Genomic DNA, 14,366 nt, shown 5'->3' with positions numbered 1-14,366 from the left:
GTCCTTGAGACCTTTTATCTGTATGACCATGACTGACCCTAGGTTGGCTGATCTAAGTCAAGGAGTCAGATAGTATTAAATACGACCAGGCCGCTCACTATAAGCAGTCACATGTGCAGCAAGAAAATTTACGAACAGATACAAGCACAATTTCACCGTTATGGCCCGAAGGCTGGAATGTCTTGATAAGTTTCGAACGTTCCAATGAAGGACGTTTAGGTTATTATTAATCTATGATAGTAGTGTCTCTTCTCTTCGTCACAATTACAAAGTTGTATTAAGTTGGCCAGCCCCATGTCTATAGAATTAACGATTGTCGAAAATCGTAAAGTATCGTTCCCTTAGGTGCCGCGTCTTGTGGAATCGGGCAATATATCCTCCCAATGGCCAACAATCAATCTTGATGGCCAGGAGCAGGCATCAGGAATCGGCGGAATGCTACTAGCTGACCTACCCGCCGTCCCAGTGCATATCCTAATGTTGTGAGGCTATGGAGCCCCTTTACTCGGCCTTCTTGGCCTTGATAGACTTGAGCTTCCTCTCGCGGCGGCGCCTGGCAGCCTCGGGACCGGACTCGGTATCAAGCATCCAGTCCCACCATGTGAAGCTGGAGGAGTAGTTTCCAATGAACTTCTCGTGGTGGACGTCGTGGTGGAAGGCACCGGCCCAGAAGGGCAGGAAATGCCTCAAGCTCCAGGGGAAATCGTATCCACTGTGAGAGTCGATGGCCTGGAATAGACGGCCGACAATCCACATGTACATGGTGAATAGGTGAAGCTCTCCGGTTAGAGAAACCCAGACAATGGGACTTCCGACTGTTCCTAGAGCGAGGAGCATAGTTTCGATCGGCGAGGCGTATTCAGCAGCTAGACCGAAGGGGGCGGAGTAAGTGTGGTGAAGCTTGTGAATCATCTTGTACAGGGGGCCGTAGTGCAGTGCTCGGTGAAACCAGTAATGCCATGCATCTTCAACAACAAAGAAGACGGCGATTTGTAGGGCCATTGTCGAGAGCTTAGGGAAGGGAACACCGTAGTCCATACCGAAGTAGGTAGCGATAGGGTGGAAAAGCCAGATCTGAGGTAATTCGACGGTAACGTGACTGAGAAGGACGAGCGCGGCGCATTCCCACTGCTCTTTCCACGTCGGGATCTTTTGGTTTTGGATCTTGTAGCGGTTGAAAAAAGGGATACGGTCGAGAACCATATAGGGTATACACCGGCCGAAGTAGATGATCTCGTGCATGAGGAAACTCATGATACCCGTCGCTAATGTGTCGTTCTGCATCCATAGATACCAGGCCTAGGTTACTGAGTCAGTTGCTTGTTCGTACCTGGGACGGTCTGGAATTTAGAGGTAAACTAACCGCCCAAGCGCGCTCTACCACGTTGAGGTGAACATTATATTTCGTGACTTCCTCGAACACGTTTAGATACGTATCGGGATGGCTAAAGACGCCAGCGACAGTGGCATTTCTGCGAAGCGCGTTAGTTCCCAATTACAATTGCAAGAACGCGATCGAAGTTAAGGGGTAAAGCGAACTTACATCGTGGCCATGATGGCGTGGCGAAAAAGGGAATCTAGGTAAACCAACAACGATGGAACAAACCTTCCTATGAGTGAAAGAAAGACCCGAATGCTAAGGTAGGAATGCTGAGGAGCTGTGCCGACACTGGAGAATGTGAAGTGGAAGGAAAAGAAAAAAAAAAGGCGAGAAGATGGCTACTATTTGTTGTAACTTTAGAAAATAAAGGCGGTAGGAGGCGATAAGGAGAGATTGGAGATTTTTGAAATTTAGGAGATCCTAGTTAATTAGCAGACGTACGACCAATCATTCAAAATGCTGCCACCATAAGACCACTTAGAATTTGCTCTTCCCGTCCCGGCTCACGCATCAAAATGTGGAGAAGCTGCATCAGGGGAAACATAACTCTAATGCGCATTGAACTGCTAGTGTACATACTTGGAGTAGATGTGGCTATCGTATTCGTATTCCAAGCTGTTTAGTGGCTTAGTGTCACTAAAAATCTACATTAATACTCCAAAAATTTAGGGTCCCTTTCAGTTTAGGTACATGTACCTAAGTACTTATGTTAGTTAGTTGATCAGATAACTTTATCGGATAATCCACGGCGGGCCTCCGGCAGCCCAGCCAAATCACCTGACTCGGAGCTGTCCCTATCCGATCTGCTCACTTTTCGCTCTTACCCTAACCCAACCGCCAATTACCAAAAAGAGAGATATTGCTCTGTGCTTACCCATGTACCTTACCCTATTAAGTTTAAAGCAGTCAACGCTGAGAAGCTTGAATTTTGAATTGTACATGTAAATTTTTTTTTTCCCTACGCTATTACCTATGACCTCATCAAACAGGCACAACTCAGCAGTAAACATCGACTGACCAACGTTCGACTTGTGGGAAACAAAATACGCATCCGGCACACCGCAACCTCAAATCGTTTCATTGTAGCCGTTTCCCAAGATCCATACGGTTACAGGTATACATACATACATACAGGTAAGGTTGAAGGAAGGTTGTATTTGGATTTTCCTAATTGGCCCGTCAGCCTAACTCGCATCCAAGGTCCCGGCAACTTCCCGGTCAGCATCGCGGAGAGCTTCCTTTTCGATTGCCTAGATAGACCACAGTTTACAAGGGTTCAACAAGACCCCGTCATGATATGAAGAATTAGACAAAGTCGATTATGTCCGGCCGTACATCCGAGCATCGACCCATATAATCTCTCCTTTTTTTTACAGAAGATTTGCACGTGTGGTTTAAATTCCAACAAAAAAAAAAGAAAAGAAAATGTCCCTAGTGGCTGAGTAAGTTTTACAAAGAATATCTTTCCATTACCAGTGATGATAATGTGGCTCAGACCTTGTTCAGTCAAGTACGGAGGTTGGACGCGCAACTAGACCGCATCCCTTTTAGCCACTTGACGAGCTATGACGCCACCCAAGCCTCGATAGACTTGGATAGTCCTCGTGCGAAAGAACTATTGAGGATCATCAAAGCCCTATCGGCAACCTCGGGATCGCAAAGTGCACCCCCCGCACGGTATATCCAGTCTCTCCTATCTCAGTCGGAGTTACTATCGGACCATACTGAGGAGATATCGGCAAATCAGTACGAGGCTGAGCTCGAGTGGAGATTGGTTAGCAAGGCAACTGTGCAAACATACGGTATCATTTTGGATACGCTGTTAGATCAGATCATTCCCCTGAGTGACCATATCTGGTACTGGGATGATGTGCTGTCGTCTCCGACGAATAGCAGTATATACCTGGTGCAAACTTCCCCTATACGAGTCTGGGCTTGGACCAGGGAAATCTACAAAGACAGCAAGACTAGATTTCAACAGTACACTAGCGGTGGCACATCAGTGGCTGGTTTGGTGAGTGAATCTAATGTAGAGTCGATCCAGGCTGGAGCAGCTCAACGATGGAGCAAATTCTACAATATCGTGCGGGAGACCATACACGAAAGGTCGCTCGCCAATGTGCAGAGGAAGATATTATCTCCCGTTGCTTTTTGTCGATCTGAGGCCCGTAAGAAGCAAGCTAAGCTGAAAAGGCTCAGAGAAATGACTTCGAGTGGCCTGGGTGTTTTAATCGACGAAGGTCTCGTCTTCAACGGCAACGGAAGTGATGATGGTAAGAGTGATATGATACTCTCAGCCAATCAAGAATGGAAAGGCGTCGTGGAGCGAAGTGTTGCTCTAATGGACATGGTCCTCAAGGACGTCCTAACATTGGATGTCAGAGTTGCCGATTTTGAAGATAGAGTCTTTGCTGGCGTTGAAGAGGATCCTGAGCTGTCAATCCTGGCTGATGAAGACGAAACACATCGCCCGGCCGTAGTGGCTAAAAGGCTTCAGGACTTACTGACAGCTCAATTACCGCAACACCTTGGAGAAGCGGAAAAACTACTAACAGAGAATGGACGACCGTCAAGATTTGTGAGATACTGGCTTCCTGCCACTGTGCTTCTTCTCTCTTCGTCCACGATTCTCCGCATCTTGGTCAATAGAAAGCAGGAGATTCTGCAGTGGGTCAGTGACTTTGGTGTGACTGTTCGTGACTTCTGGTTCAACTGGGTTATCGACCCTGTTCGAAAGGTTGTTGGCACTATCCGCCACGACGACAATAGCGAGATTGCTATCATGAGTCGGGATAGTCTGAAGGCGGACAGGGAAAGCTTAGAGCGTATGGTTGTCGAATTTGCTCTCGATAAGCCGAATATCGCAACCGGCGCCTCGTCAATATCAGAGTCACAGGTTGCCGAAATCAGAGCCAAGGTCCGGGAGGGAGATGTGACACCGATTCTTCGCGCGTACGAAAAAGACCTACGCAGCCCCTTTATGGGCACCGTGCGAGGTGACTTGGTCCGAACGTTGCTCATTCAGGTTCAAAAGACAAAGGTTGACATCGAAGTCGCCATGAGCGGCATTGATGCCCTTCTGAAAAGCCAGGAACTTGTCTTTGGCTTCGTAGGTCTAACACCTGGTATTCTCGTGTCCATTGGAGTGATGCAATACCTCCGTGGTGTATTCGGAGGCAGAAAAGGCTTCCGAGAGCACCGGAGAGCCGGCAAATGCGTCCGAGTTCTACGCAATATTGACCGCATCTTATCCGAAGCCACGCCGTCGCCCAACAACCTCATATCCTACAAGGATCACGGTCTCCTCGTATGTGAGGTTCACGTCCTTCGACAACTTGCACATAACCTCCTCCCAGCCGACATTGAGAAAGATTTCTTGGAAGACCTAGATGACCTTGCTAATCTCAAGGGCATCCAATCACAGCTGCGAGCTTTGGATAGAATACGTTGGGCATATTCTAAGTGGTTGAAATAATTGCACGAATCCAAAGTCGCTATTGGAACATTTTAGCGAATGCATATGACGGACTAGGGGTATTATGTCTTATAAACTCCGGAGTAGTATAACAATTGTCTATAGTTGTATCAAATAAACAGCTGAGATGTTTAAATATTATTATGGGATTCGGTTGAAAAAAGAAGTACAACATATGTAAATATGAGACATGCTGATAAGCCCCTTTTCTACCTGATAATGTGTTTCAACGACTTCAAGTAGCTCTATATTGAATAGATGCATAATATGCATAGTAATCTGGACCGTTCCCTTGGTACCTAATTCGTGCCCACCATTTTGACATAAGCCAGGTACGCCGGCAAAAGGCAGCCACGTATTTCCTATCATTGAGCTCCTTATGGAAGTACCTACAGTAAGTACTCAGGGGTTATAGGTATTCATACACTAAAAACTAACCGCTTAAGGCGTGATAGCTCTGCTTTGATTAATGCGATTTAGGTGTTTATTATGTACCTACCTAAGGTACTTAAGGTAGGAGGTACCTATAGTAAATCACCTGCCCGACCTGGGAAGGGTTGAGGCTGCCTCGTTTGGGCTAACGACTCGATTAAGTTGTTAGGTTGTAAAAATGCACACCGTTGCTTAGGTTCGTTGATTACACGTAGTTGCCATCTGAGTAGATGCATTAGGTAGTAAATATATACATAGGTACATGTATGTATATTTGGTAGACAGGTATAGGTACCCTTTTTCAAACTCAATGTTGTTTTTATCCATCTTAAAACCTTCAATATTCAATTGAAGGGCTCTATCTTTCCGAAACCATAAGCCTTGTGCACCCATACTCCTGTATGCTAGTACAAACCGAGTTAGATAGTTTTTTCTACTCCTATGCCAAGAGTACATACATGTGCCACTATCATTATCATTCCCATTAAACTCCATTAAACGCTACCAGCCTACCGCTACCGCTACTGCTACCAAAAAGCCACTATTAGCATTACTGCCAACCTCTGACGACACGTCGTCTTGTTTAATATCTAACCGAATAATATCAAGAAAACTCGAGGAATCGCGTTTACGTCAAAACTATTCTTCGACAAAGAATACGATCGATCAAATACCCGCCGTAGCTTTCTCTGCCGTCCACGACGAGCGACCTCTACAAAATGTCGGGTAATCGAAACTACGACTTCTTAGTACGTTCACAGCCTCCCCCTTCGAGCCGCATGCTACGGTTGGAGAGATGATATATCATCCGATAGTTTAGTTATCGAGGTCTCTTCAAGCCATGGCTTTCCCTTCCGTCTTATACTAGCTGTCAGCCTATAAGCATTCCTAAGTATACTAATGACGGTCTCGATATATAGATTAAACTACTCCTAATCGGCGATTCAGGAGTAGGCAAATCGTGCTGTCTGCTTCGGTTCAGCGAAGACTCATTCACACCGTCCTTCATCACGACTATCGGCATCGACTTTAAGATCCGCACGATCGAGCTCGATGGTAAGCGCGTGAAGCTGCAGATCTGGGATACTGCTGGCCAGGAGCGATTCCGAACTATCACGACGGCTTATTATCGCGGCGCGATGGGCATCCTCTTGGTTTACGATGTCACAGACCAACGATCTTTCGAGAGTAAGAACTCCTAATTATTACACTAGCTATATATATACTCTACACCCTCCATATGAAACGAACAGAGAGGCGTTAAGAGGGGCTCAAGTGAGCCGTGGGAATTATCGATAACGGCTTGCTTATATCACACCAACATTTTCGAAGCTCCACGCTGACCCGTGATACAGACATCCGAACATGGTTCGCAAACGTAGAGCAGCACGCCACGGAAGGCGTTAACAAGATCCTCATCGGCAACAAGTGCGACTGGGAAGAGAAGCGCGTGGTGTCGACGGAACAAGGCGAGGCGCTTGCCAAGGAGCTCGGCATCCCCTTTCTCGAGGTATCCGCCAAGAGCAATATCAACATCGACAAGGCCTTCTACAGTCTCGCCGGCGACATCAAGAAGCGTCTCACCGACATTAGCCCCGCGCAGCAGGCCGCAGCGGCCGGTGGCCAGGGCGTCAACGTGTCCTCGGGACAGAGCAGCGGCCTAGGCAAGTGCTGCTAAGGGCTGGCGGGAAGTCGTTCGAAGCGAGAGATAATATGGCGATGGTAGAGAGAGAGAGTAAGGGCTAGCCACCAAGCTGGGTAGTCAAGCTGGGAGAGGTGGCCTGGCACACATTTCATGTTATCAAGCGAAAGTTTACTGTAGACCAAGGCATATGACTTATGGAGACACCCCCGAGGACCGAAAGAAGCACGAATGTTGTATTACCTGGAGGGGGACGGGGATAAGCAGAGGAGGAGGAGTTAGCCAGAAAGAAAGAAGACAGCAAGGGTAAAGGCTAGCTTGCTTCACGATAGACATTCAGAGCCACACATGACACAACACACAACTACATAGGAAGAATGAGGCCTGGGGGGCTTAAGTGAGGGCGATACTATATTGGCGGAGTTTGGTTGATATGGGTCTAATACATTTTCCAGTCATCGTCGGTTCTTCTCTCTGACCAAGTACATAAGGTACATATGCTACGATGAGCCTTGATGCCTGTATTAGGTTATACGTTCTTCTATTTAGTATTGCGTAGAATGATATGTTACTAATGAAGACCGAAGTACTTTCAAGGACGTAAGATAGGGGCGTGAAACATGACTGCTGGTTGGCTTAAGTGGAATATATACGTAATATAATCATCACCATAGTACTGAGGTATTGAGTATCCTAGTCTCGTCCCATGTTACTGGTTTATCCCCCTCAATATCCATACGTATCTTGAACTGCCGCCGGTGCCAATACCTCACGAAGCGGTGCGCCTCGGCATTATCCACGAACGGAATGATGAAGCGGGGATACCGACGATACCCCCTATCGTCTGCCATAGTCGATTCCTTAGCCTCAACCCCTTCCCCTTTCACGTTCTCTTCACCTTCAACTCTATCCTCACCCCCCGTCACCCGTGCAGCCTGGTCCCGAAGAACTTGCTCGAAGTCATTAGCGTCTTTATCCTCTTGCTTGAGGATGCTTTTCCCGAAAGGCAGGATACCGTTCTCGAGATCGGTCACCCGCCACGGCAGATTCCGATCCTTGCCGTCCTCCTCGATGGCCTGCCGCAGCCAATCAAGCGATATGCGGCCCCCGTCCACGGAAACAAGAACCAGGTGCTTGGACCCGGCGCGGTCGGCCAGCCGGTCGACAAACGCGACGCCGCCTATATCCAGCTCCTCGATCCGCACGCGGCTGAACCCGCTCGACACGTCGAGGTAGTACCGCTGGCTCGGCGGCACCAGGGTAAACGCCCGCAGGTCGGCCGCTACGTCGCGGCTGCTGCCATCTGCGGACGGCAGGCCTGGGGGCGGAGGCACCGACCGGGAAGACCCCTTCCTGTGATGCGCCCCCGGCACGTACGCCTTGCCCAACTGCCACAGCCGCTCCACTTCGTCGCAGTACGCGGCTGCTGCTGCCTCCCGGTCGAACAGCACGAAGTAATGCCCGAGCGGCTGCAGGGTGTCCGGGTCCCGGGCCTGGATGACGCGCGAGATGCCGCCGACCCAGCCCTCGACGTGGGCGCCTTGCGGCCCGAGGCGTAGGAAGTCGCTCTCGGCGAGGTGCTTGCTAGCGGCGGAGAGGATGAGCATGCTTTTTGCGCGCAGGGGCACGTCGCCAGATTTCCTATTGCTATCGTTTTCGTTGTCGTTAAGCTCGGTGTCGGGGGAGGGCTGCGGAGGGTCGTCTAGTAGATGCGAGGCCCAGGAGGATTTGGGAGTGGCATTTTTGCCGAGGGCTTTGGCTTCGTCGGGGAAGAGTTGCTCGAAGAGGGAGGGGCGTCTGGGTTGTGGTGCGTCATCTTGGTTGCTGCTGTTGGTCTGGGAGGATGTTGAGGAGGGGGAGGGGTGTATTGGTCGATTGGTGGTGCTACCGTGCAGCAACGCCGTATGGGATAATCGCCATGCTGCTGCGGCTACCGATCGTGAAGATGGTCGGTGGAGCTGTCGTAGGAGCATGAGGCGACAAGTTGTGAAGCCCAGCGCATTGCAGTGTAGTGCAGATTCGAGTAAGTCGAAGCTGGGAGAGAATTGAAAAAGTTGGAGCTGAACTAATTGATCTTCTTTTTTCGTAGGGCTTAGAATTTAGAAAGGAAGTCGCAATTCATACTGTATTATTTCTAGTATAACACTATAGAACTAGCTTATAGAGTAGTAGAAATAGTTTTAATTGGGTTGTTGGTACTACCATAATGACCCACACTGTGCTTTTAACTATGCAGTTTATCCCACAAGAGACGTAACTGCGATATCTTCTCATTCATCTGCACTTTACTTCATGATTCTATTTCATAAATGAATTCTTCTAAAGAAAATAAAGAGAATATACCCAGAGGTTTATAACCGACAATGAGCAATACTATTATAATTAGTATCATCAATCATACCCATAAACCTACTAAGAGCGGCCCGCCTGGTTATTGACTACCTAAAGATTTTTAAGTTACTTAAAACCTCTTATACATATATCTATAACACATACCAGCGATGGGGAAAGACGACTTCAAAGTTCGGCTACAGCCGCAAGACGTAGCCAACCAGAAAAATCCCACGTATAAAAACGCAGCTAAAATATTTATCCATCCCACCACTTTTGCTCAAGGGGGCTTCACCACCGCACATCTCTGCAATGTCGAAACGGATGGACCTACTCGGTGGGAGGCCGTTGCGTGGCCGGCTCCAGATAAGAATGTTGCCAACAACATTATCTCCGTTAGTCGAGTATTTCAGAAACTGGCCGGTCTAGAATTAGGCCAGTTCGCTAAGGTTACTCCTGGCAACGGGCCGGTTCCTGACGCCGGGGTGGTCATCATGAGAGAAATAACCCCGGATCCTCTCCCGCTACCTGCTTCGGAACAGACTAGGTGGCAATACCATCTTGAAAGTCGATTAGGTGAGTTACCGAAATCTTGTTCTTTACACTTAGTAGCATCAAATCATGAGCTAGTTTATTGTTGGTGATGAACACTCCTAGACCAATACGAGGGCAGTGTTTATGGGTTCATGTATAAGTGTATACGGCAGAATCACAGTATATTTTTATTGTTGTTAAGCCTAAGGGCTGTAATTCCTTATATAATTTGTTTTTTCAGCCCCTATTCAAGTATGACTAGTCTAACAACATCAATAGAGGTAGCTGAATTCATCTTGCCGAGCATGTCATTTGATGAAATAGTCTTAAACGGGTCAAGACGTTCGTTTGTGGTTATATCTGTAAATGGCAGAACTGATAGTGTTGCCAAGTACGCTCCCAGATCTACGGTCGTCGAGTTTTTCAACGAAGACGCTGTCCAGATTAGGGGTAAATTGGAAGTTAGCCCGCTTCCAGGAATGAAGCGCCAAATAGAAGAGCTTAACGAATTCTTCAACGACTTCGACGTCGAGTTTGAAGGATATACTACACCAACTTACTCCTGTGGAGTCGTTATCTATGGAAGTCATGGGACAGGGAAGTCGATGTTACTTGATCATATCGCTGCGACTAGTTGGGGTAGAGTCGTTCGACTAAGTTATAATGATAAGCCGTCAACTATCCATATCTGTTTTAAAACCGCCCTGGAGCAGCGCAGCCCTACCATACTTTTATTAGATGATATAACAAAGTTAATAGGCAAGGAGCAGTCGAATCGCCAGGTTATGGTTGAGACAATTGGCGAGGGGCTTGATGCATTATCGAATAGGGCGCGCCAGCAAAATAGGAGACCGCATGTTTTAGTCATTGCTACCTGCCTTGACTTCTTAAACGACATTCCTCACGCCCTTCAACGACCCGGCCGGTTCGAGGAACATATTGCTCTTCCTGTCCCAGATGCACAAGGACGCAAAGAGATCATCCGTTATCACAAGCCAACATTCGACCCGGATCTGTTTGATCAATACGTATCAGATCTTGGTGACCGGACGCATGCCTACACCGGCGCGGATCTACGGAAGGTTCTCTACCGCGCTACAAAGGCATGGAGGAAGCGAGTGGGAAGCCCTTCCAAGACGGAACCCTTGATATGGGACGATGTGACGAAGGGGCTACATGAAGTGCGGCCTACAGCTATGCACGATATAAATCTTAAGCCGCCTACTGTGCGCTGGAGTGATATTGGTGGCTACGAGGAAGTCAAGGTTGCCTTACAGAGAGTGCTCAGGCGTCCTACGGTACGTTTTAAGCTTCCTATCTAACATCATAAAAAATAGCTAATAATGAAAACCAGGGTCCTCGTGCGAGGATGTCGAAGCCACCAAAGGGCGTTCTTCTCTATGGCCCACCCGGTTGCTCCAAGACCATGACCGCCCAAGCCATGGCGACAGAATCCGATTTCAACTTTTTCGCCGTGAAAGGAGGCGAGCTTTTAAACATGTACGTTGGCGAGACCGAGCGATCGATCCGCAACCTGTTCAAGAGAGCACGCGAGGCTAGCCCTAGTATTATATTCTTCGATGAGTTCGACTCGATCGCAGGATCGCGGTCGGGCGGTAGTACAGGTGGAGGCGTGCAAGCGCTCACCACGCTACTTACAGAAATGGATGGGTTCGAGCGCATCGGTGAGGTGTTCGTGCTAGCAGCAACGAATAAGCCAGAGCTTCTAGACTCGGCATTACGGCGGCCGGGCCGCTTCGACGAGCTGATCTATGTACCGCTACCAGACGCTAAAGCACGCGAGGCCATTTTTGCCGCCAAAGCTAGGGAGTTGGGTTTCCCGGAAGATGGGACTGTTGATCTACCAGAGCTGGCACGCCAGAGTGAGGGGTACTCAGGGGCAGAGGTCGCACGAATCTGCGACAAGGCGTTCTGGGATGCGGATGAGGACGAGGGAGTCTCGGCTATGGGGGTGCTGCTTACGGCGATACAGAAGACGCCGAAGTTGGTTACTAGGGATATGCTGGATCATTATAGGGACTGGCAGGAGAAGTTTAGGTCGTAGGGGGGTTTGTGTAGCTGGGAAGTGCATATTCACTTGGGTATATGACATCGTTTTGTGATAGATAGGGGGCTAAGTGCCGGAACTTAGCATGATGTCTTAGGAGTTACATCTGTTAACACTAGACTCACTCATATATTGATGATATGAGGGACCCATTAGTGGATGTATACAAAATGAAGATGTGTAACTTCTATGGGAAGTATGTCCCAAAATTCGATAGTTCAAATGGAATGGTATGAATTTACACGTGCCTCTACATCGCCAAGTCATAGTATTGGCTTCGTAATCCGCGTCACTTCTTACGATATAAGTCTGGTTATGGAAAAGCGAAACTACTAGGCAAAGTAAAAAAGGGGGTGAAGGGTAACTTCGTTAATACTCAACCAAGAGCAGAGATGTCTAATGTAAATAGGTGTAAATTGCAAGTTTATCAAGGTAGGTTACGCAATTTATCATCAACTTATACATGTAAATGTATATTCCGTTCTTTATTAATTCTCCTTCTAGATCTTCTCTAGTTGGACTATTGGGGGTGAAGTTGACATTTTATGTCATTGTTGCGCCCTCCGATATTCCGATATAAAGTCGTACAACTAACAAATCGCCCGTTTTTAACCCGAGTCTGGACTACGTTTTTAGGGGGGGTGGAGCAAAGTTGCCAAGTCGATTGTGCATAGGAAAGAGGTACCTTACTTAATGTACTATAACATTGTATGGAGCTTTCCTATACTATAAAATTGTTGTAGTCCTCAAATTTAATTTTTATATTTTATAGATTATTTCATTGAGACTGGGGATTTATTTCTACCACCTCTGGATTTGAATATAACTAGGCAATTTCAACCTAAGCAAAATGGACTCTAAACAATTTCGGGAGGCGGCTATATCGTCTATTGACGACAGTGAGTCTTCTCACTTTTTAAAGTCTCTACTCACGGCGACTAAATCGTTCTAGTCGTCAAATACTACGACACCATCGAAGAGCGCCGTGTCGTTTCAAACGTCGAGCCGGGTTATCTGAGAAAACTACTGCCCGAAGAGGCCCCTCAGAATGGAGAGGCTTGGGCTGATATCCAGAAAGATCTCGAGTCCAAGATCCTCCCCGGCATAACACATTGGTTCGCACCCTTTACTTATCCATTTATTTAGTCGCCGTCTAAAGAGAACTATGAGATTGATGAGAAAGGGAAAATTATTAGGCAGTCACCCAACTTCCTGGCATGGTTCCCCTCTTCCAGTAGCTTTCCGGCTATGCTTGGCGAGATGTATTCTGCCGCATTCACCGGTGCTGCTTTCAACTGGATCTGCTCACCCGCCGTCACTGAGCTTGAGACTATCGTGCTTGATTGGCTAGCTAAGGCTTTTGGCTTACCATCTTGCTACCTCTCTACTGGACCTACTAACGGTGGCGGCGTCATCCACGGAACCGCTTCTGAGGCTATCGCCACTGTATTAGTAGCTGCTCGTGATAAGTACCTGCATGAGGCTACGGCGCATATCACCGATGAGGAAGAACGGGAGGATGCCATTGCTATCCGCCGCAGCAAGCTCGTAGCCCTTGGTAGCGCCGCCACCCACAGCGCTACTAAGAAGGGCGCACAGATTGCCGGCGTTAGGTTCCGCGCCGTCCCCGTACACGCAGCGGATGGCTACCGGATGACAGGCGCCGAGCTGCGCCGGGTCGTCTTAGAACTACGTGCCAAGGGCCTCGAGCCCTTCTACCTGACTGCCACCCTTGGAACCACTGATACGTGTGGGATTGACGACATGGAGGGTATCGCGTCTGTTTTAGAAGAGCTAGCGCCTGCAGGCCCAGGGGAGATTTGGGTGCACGTTGACGCAGCGTACGCAGGAGCCTCGTTAATCTGCCCCGAGTACCAGTATCTTACGAAGCCCTTCGACCGCTTCCACAGCTACAACACAAACTTGCATAAGTGGTTGTTAGTAAACTTTGATTGCAGCACTGTGTGGGTGCGCGACCGCAAGCATCTGACAGACGCCCTGAGCGTTTCACTACCGATCTTACAAAACCAGCACACAGACTCCGGCCTCGTAACTGATTACCGCGACTGGCAGATCCCGTTCGGGCGGCGGTTCCGGTCCCTCAAGGTCTGGTTCGTGATACGCACATATGGCATCGAGGGTCTACGCGCACACATCCGGAAGCACATCAAGCTTGCCGAGACGTTCGGAGAGCTCGTCAAGACGCGGCCGGACCTTTTTGAGATCGTGACGGGCCCGCGATTTGCACTAACGGTGTTTAAGTTGGTGAAGAAGGAGTCGACGCCAGAGGAGCAGAACGAACTCACCAAGAAGATGTACGACGCCGTGGTGGAGGAGGGCCGGATCTTCCTGTCGAGCACCGTTGTCGGCGGCGTGTTCGCCATCCGGCATAACCCTGCCACGCCTTTGGTAGAGGAGCATCACGTTCGGAAGCATTTCGAAGTCCTAGTTGAGGTAGCTGAGAAGACACTTGCTTAGGGGTAAACTGCGAGAAGAGGCATAG

General features: G+C 48.5%; 6 protein-coding genes across 6 annotated transcripts; 4 read left to right on the top strand and 2 right to left on the bottom strand.

Moving 5' to 3' along the window:
- Positions 1 to 501: 501 nt before the first annotated feature.
- GL218_07057 (Methylsterol monooxygenase) lies at positions 502 to 1,554 on the bottom strand (the record flags this gene model as incomplete). Its single annotated transcript, XM_033583801.1, has 3 exons — positions 502 to 1,299; positions 1,364 to 1,472; positions 1,544 to 1,554. 3 exons carry the CDS (start codon positions 1,552 to 1,554, stop codon positions 502 to 504), a joined length of 918 nt encoding a protein of 305 aa, XP_033433288.1.
- A 1,252-nt stretch (positions 1,555 to 2,806) lies between these two features.
- Positions 2,807 to 4,856, top strand: GL218_07056 (Nuclear control of ATPase protein 2; the record flags this gene model as incomplete). Its single annotated transcript, XM_033583800.1, has 2 exons — positions 2,807 to 2,823; positions 2,888 to 4,856. 2 exons carry the CDS (start codon positions 2,807 to 2,809, stop codon positions 4,854 to 4,856), a joined length of 1,986 nt encoding a protein of 661 aa, XP_033432866.1.
- Positions 4,857 to 6,007: 1,151 nt separating this feature from the next.
- GL218_07055 (GTP-binding protein ypt2) lies at positions 6,008 to 6,966 on the top strand (the record flags this gene model as incomplete). The annotated part of the gene is made up of 3 exons (XM_033583799.1): positions 6,008 to 6,037; positions 6,209 to 6,476; positions 6,644 to 6,966. 3 exons carry the CDS (start codon positions 6,008 to 6,010, stop codon positions 6,964 to 6,966), a joined length of 621 nt encoding a protein of 206 aa, XP_033433289.1.
- A 629-nt stretch (positions 6,967 to 7,595) lies between these two features.
- On the bottom strand, positions 7,596 to 8,903 carry GL218_07054 (uncharacterized protein; the record flags this gene model as incomplete). Its single annotated transcript, XM_033583798.1, has 1 exon — positions 7,596 to 8,903. The coding sequence occupies one exon, from the start codon at positions 8,901 to 8,903 to the stop codon at positions 7,596 to 7,598; it is 1,308 nt and encodes a 435-aa protein (XP_033432867.1).
- A 528-nt stretch (positions 8,904 to 9,431) lies between these two features.
- GL218_07053 (ATPase family gene 2 protein) lies at positions 9,432 to 11,860 on the top strand (the record flags this gene model as incomplete). Its single annotated transcript, XM_033583797.1, has 3 exons — positions 9,432 to 9,837; positions 10,075 to 11,093; positions 11,150 to 11,860. 3 exons carry the CDS (start codon positions 9,432 to 9,434, stop codon positions 11,858 to 11,860), a joined length of 2,136 nt encoding a protein of 711 aa, XP_033432869.1.
- An 853-nt stretch (positions 11,861 to 12,713) lies between these two features.
- Positions 12,714 to 14,341, top strand: GL218_07052 (Tyrosine decarboxylase 1; the record flags this gene model as incomplete). Its single annotated transcript, XM_033583796.1, has 3 exons — positions 12,714 to 12,762; positions 12,816 to 12,978; positions 13,060 to 14,341. 3 exons carry the CDS (start codon positions 12,714 to 12,716, stop codon positions 14,339 to 14,341), a joined length of 1,494 nt encoding a protein of 497 aa, XP_033432868.1.
- Between the last annotated feature and the right edge of the window lie 25 nt (positions 14,342 to 14,366).

This window comes from Daldinia childiae (genome assembly GCF_008694065.1).
Source record: "Daldinia childiae strain JS-1345 chromosome Unknown Scaffold8, whole genome shotgun sequence".
NCBI classification, from domain to species: Eukaryota; Fungi; Ascomycota; class Sordariomycetes; order Xylariales; family Hypoxylaceae; genus Daldinia; species Daldinia childiae.
This window is presented reverse-complemented; position numbering and strand designations above follow the sequence as displayed.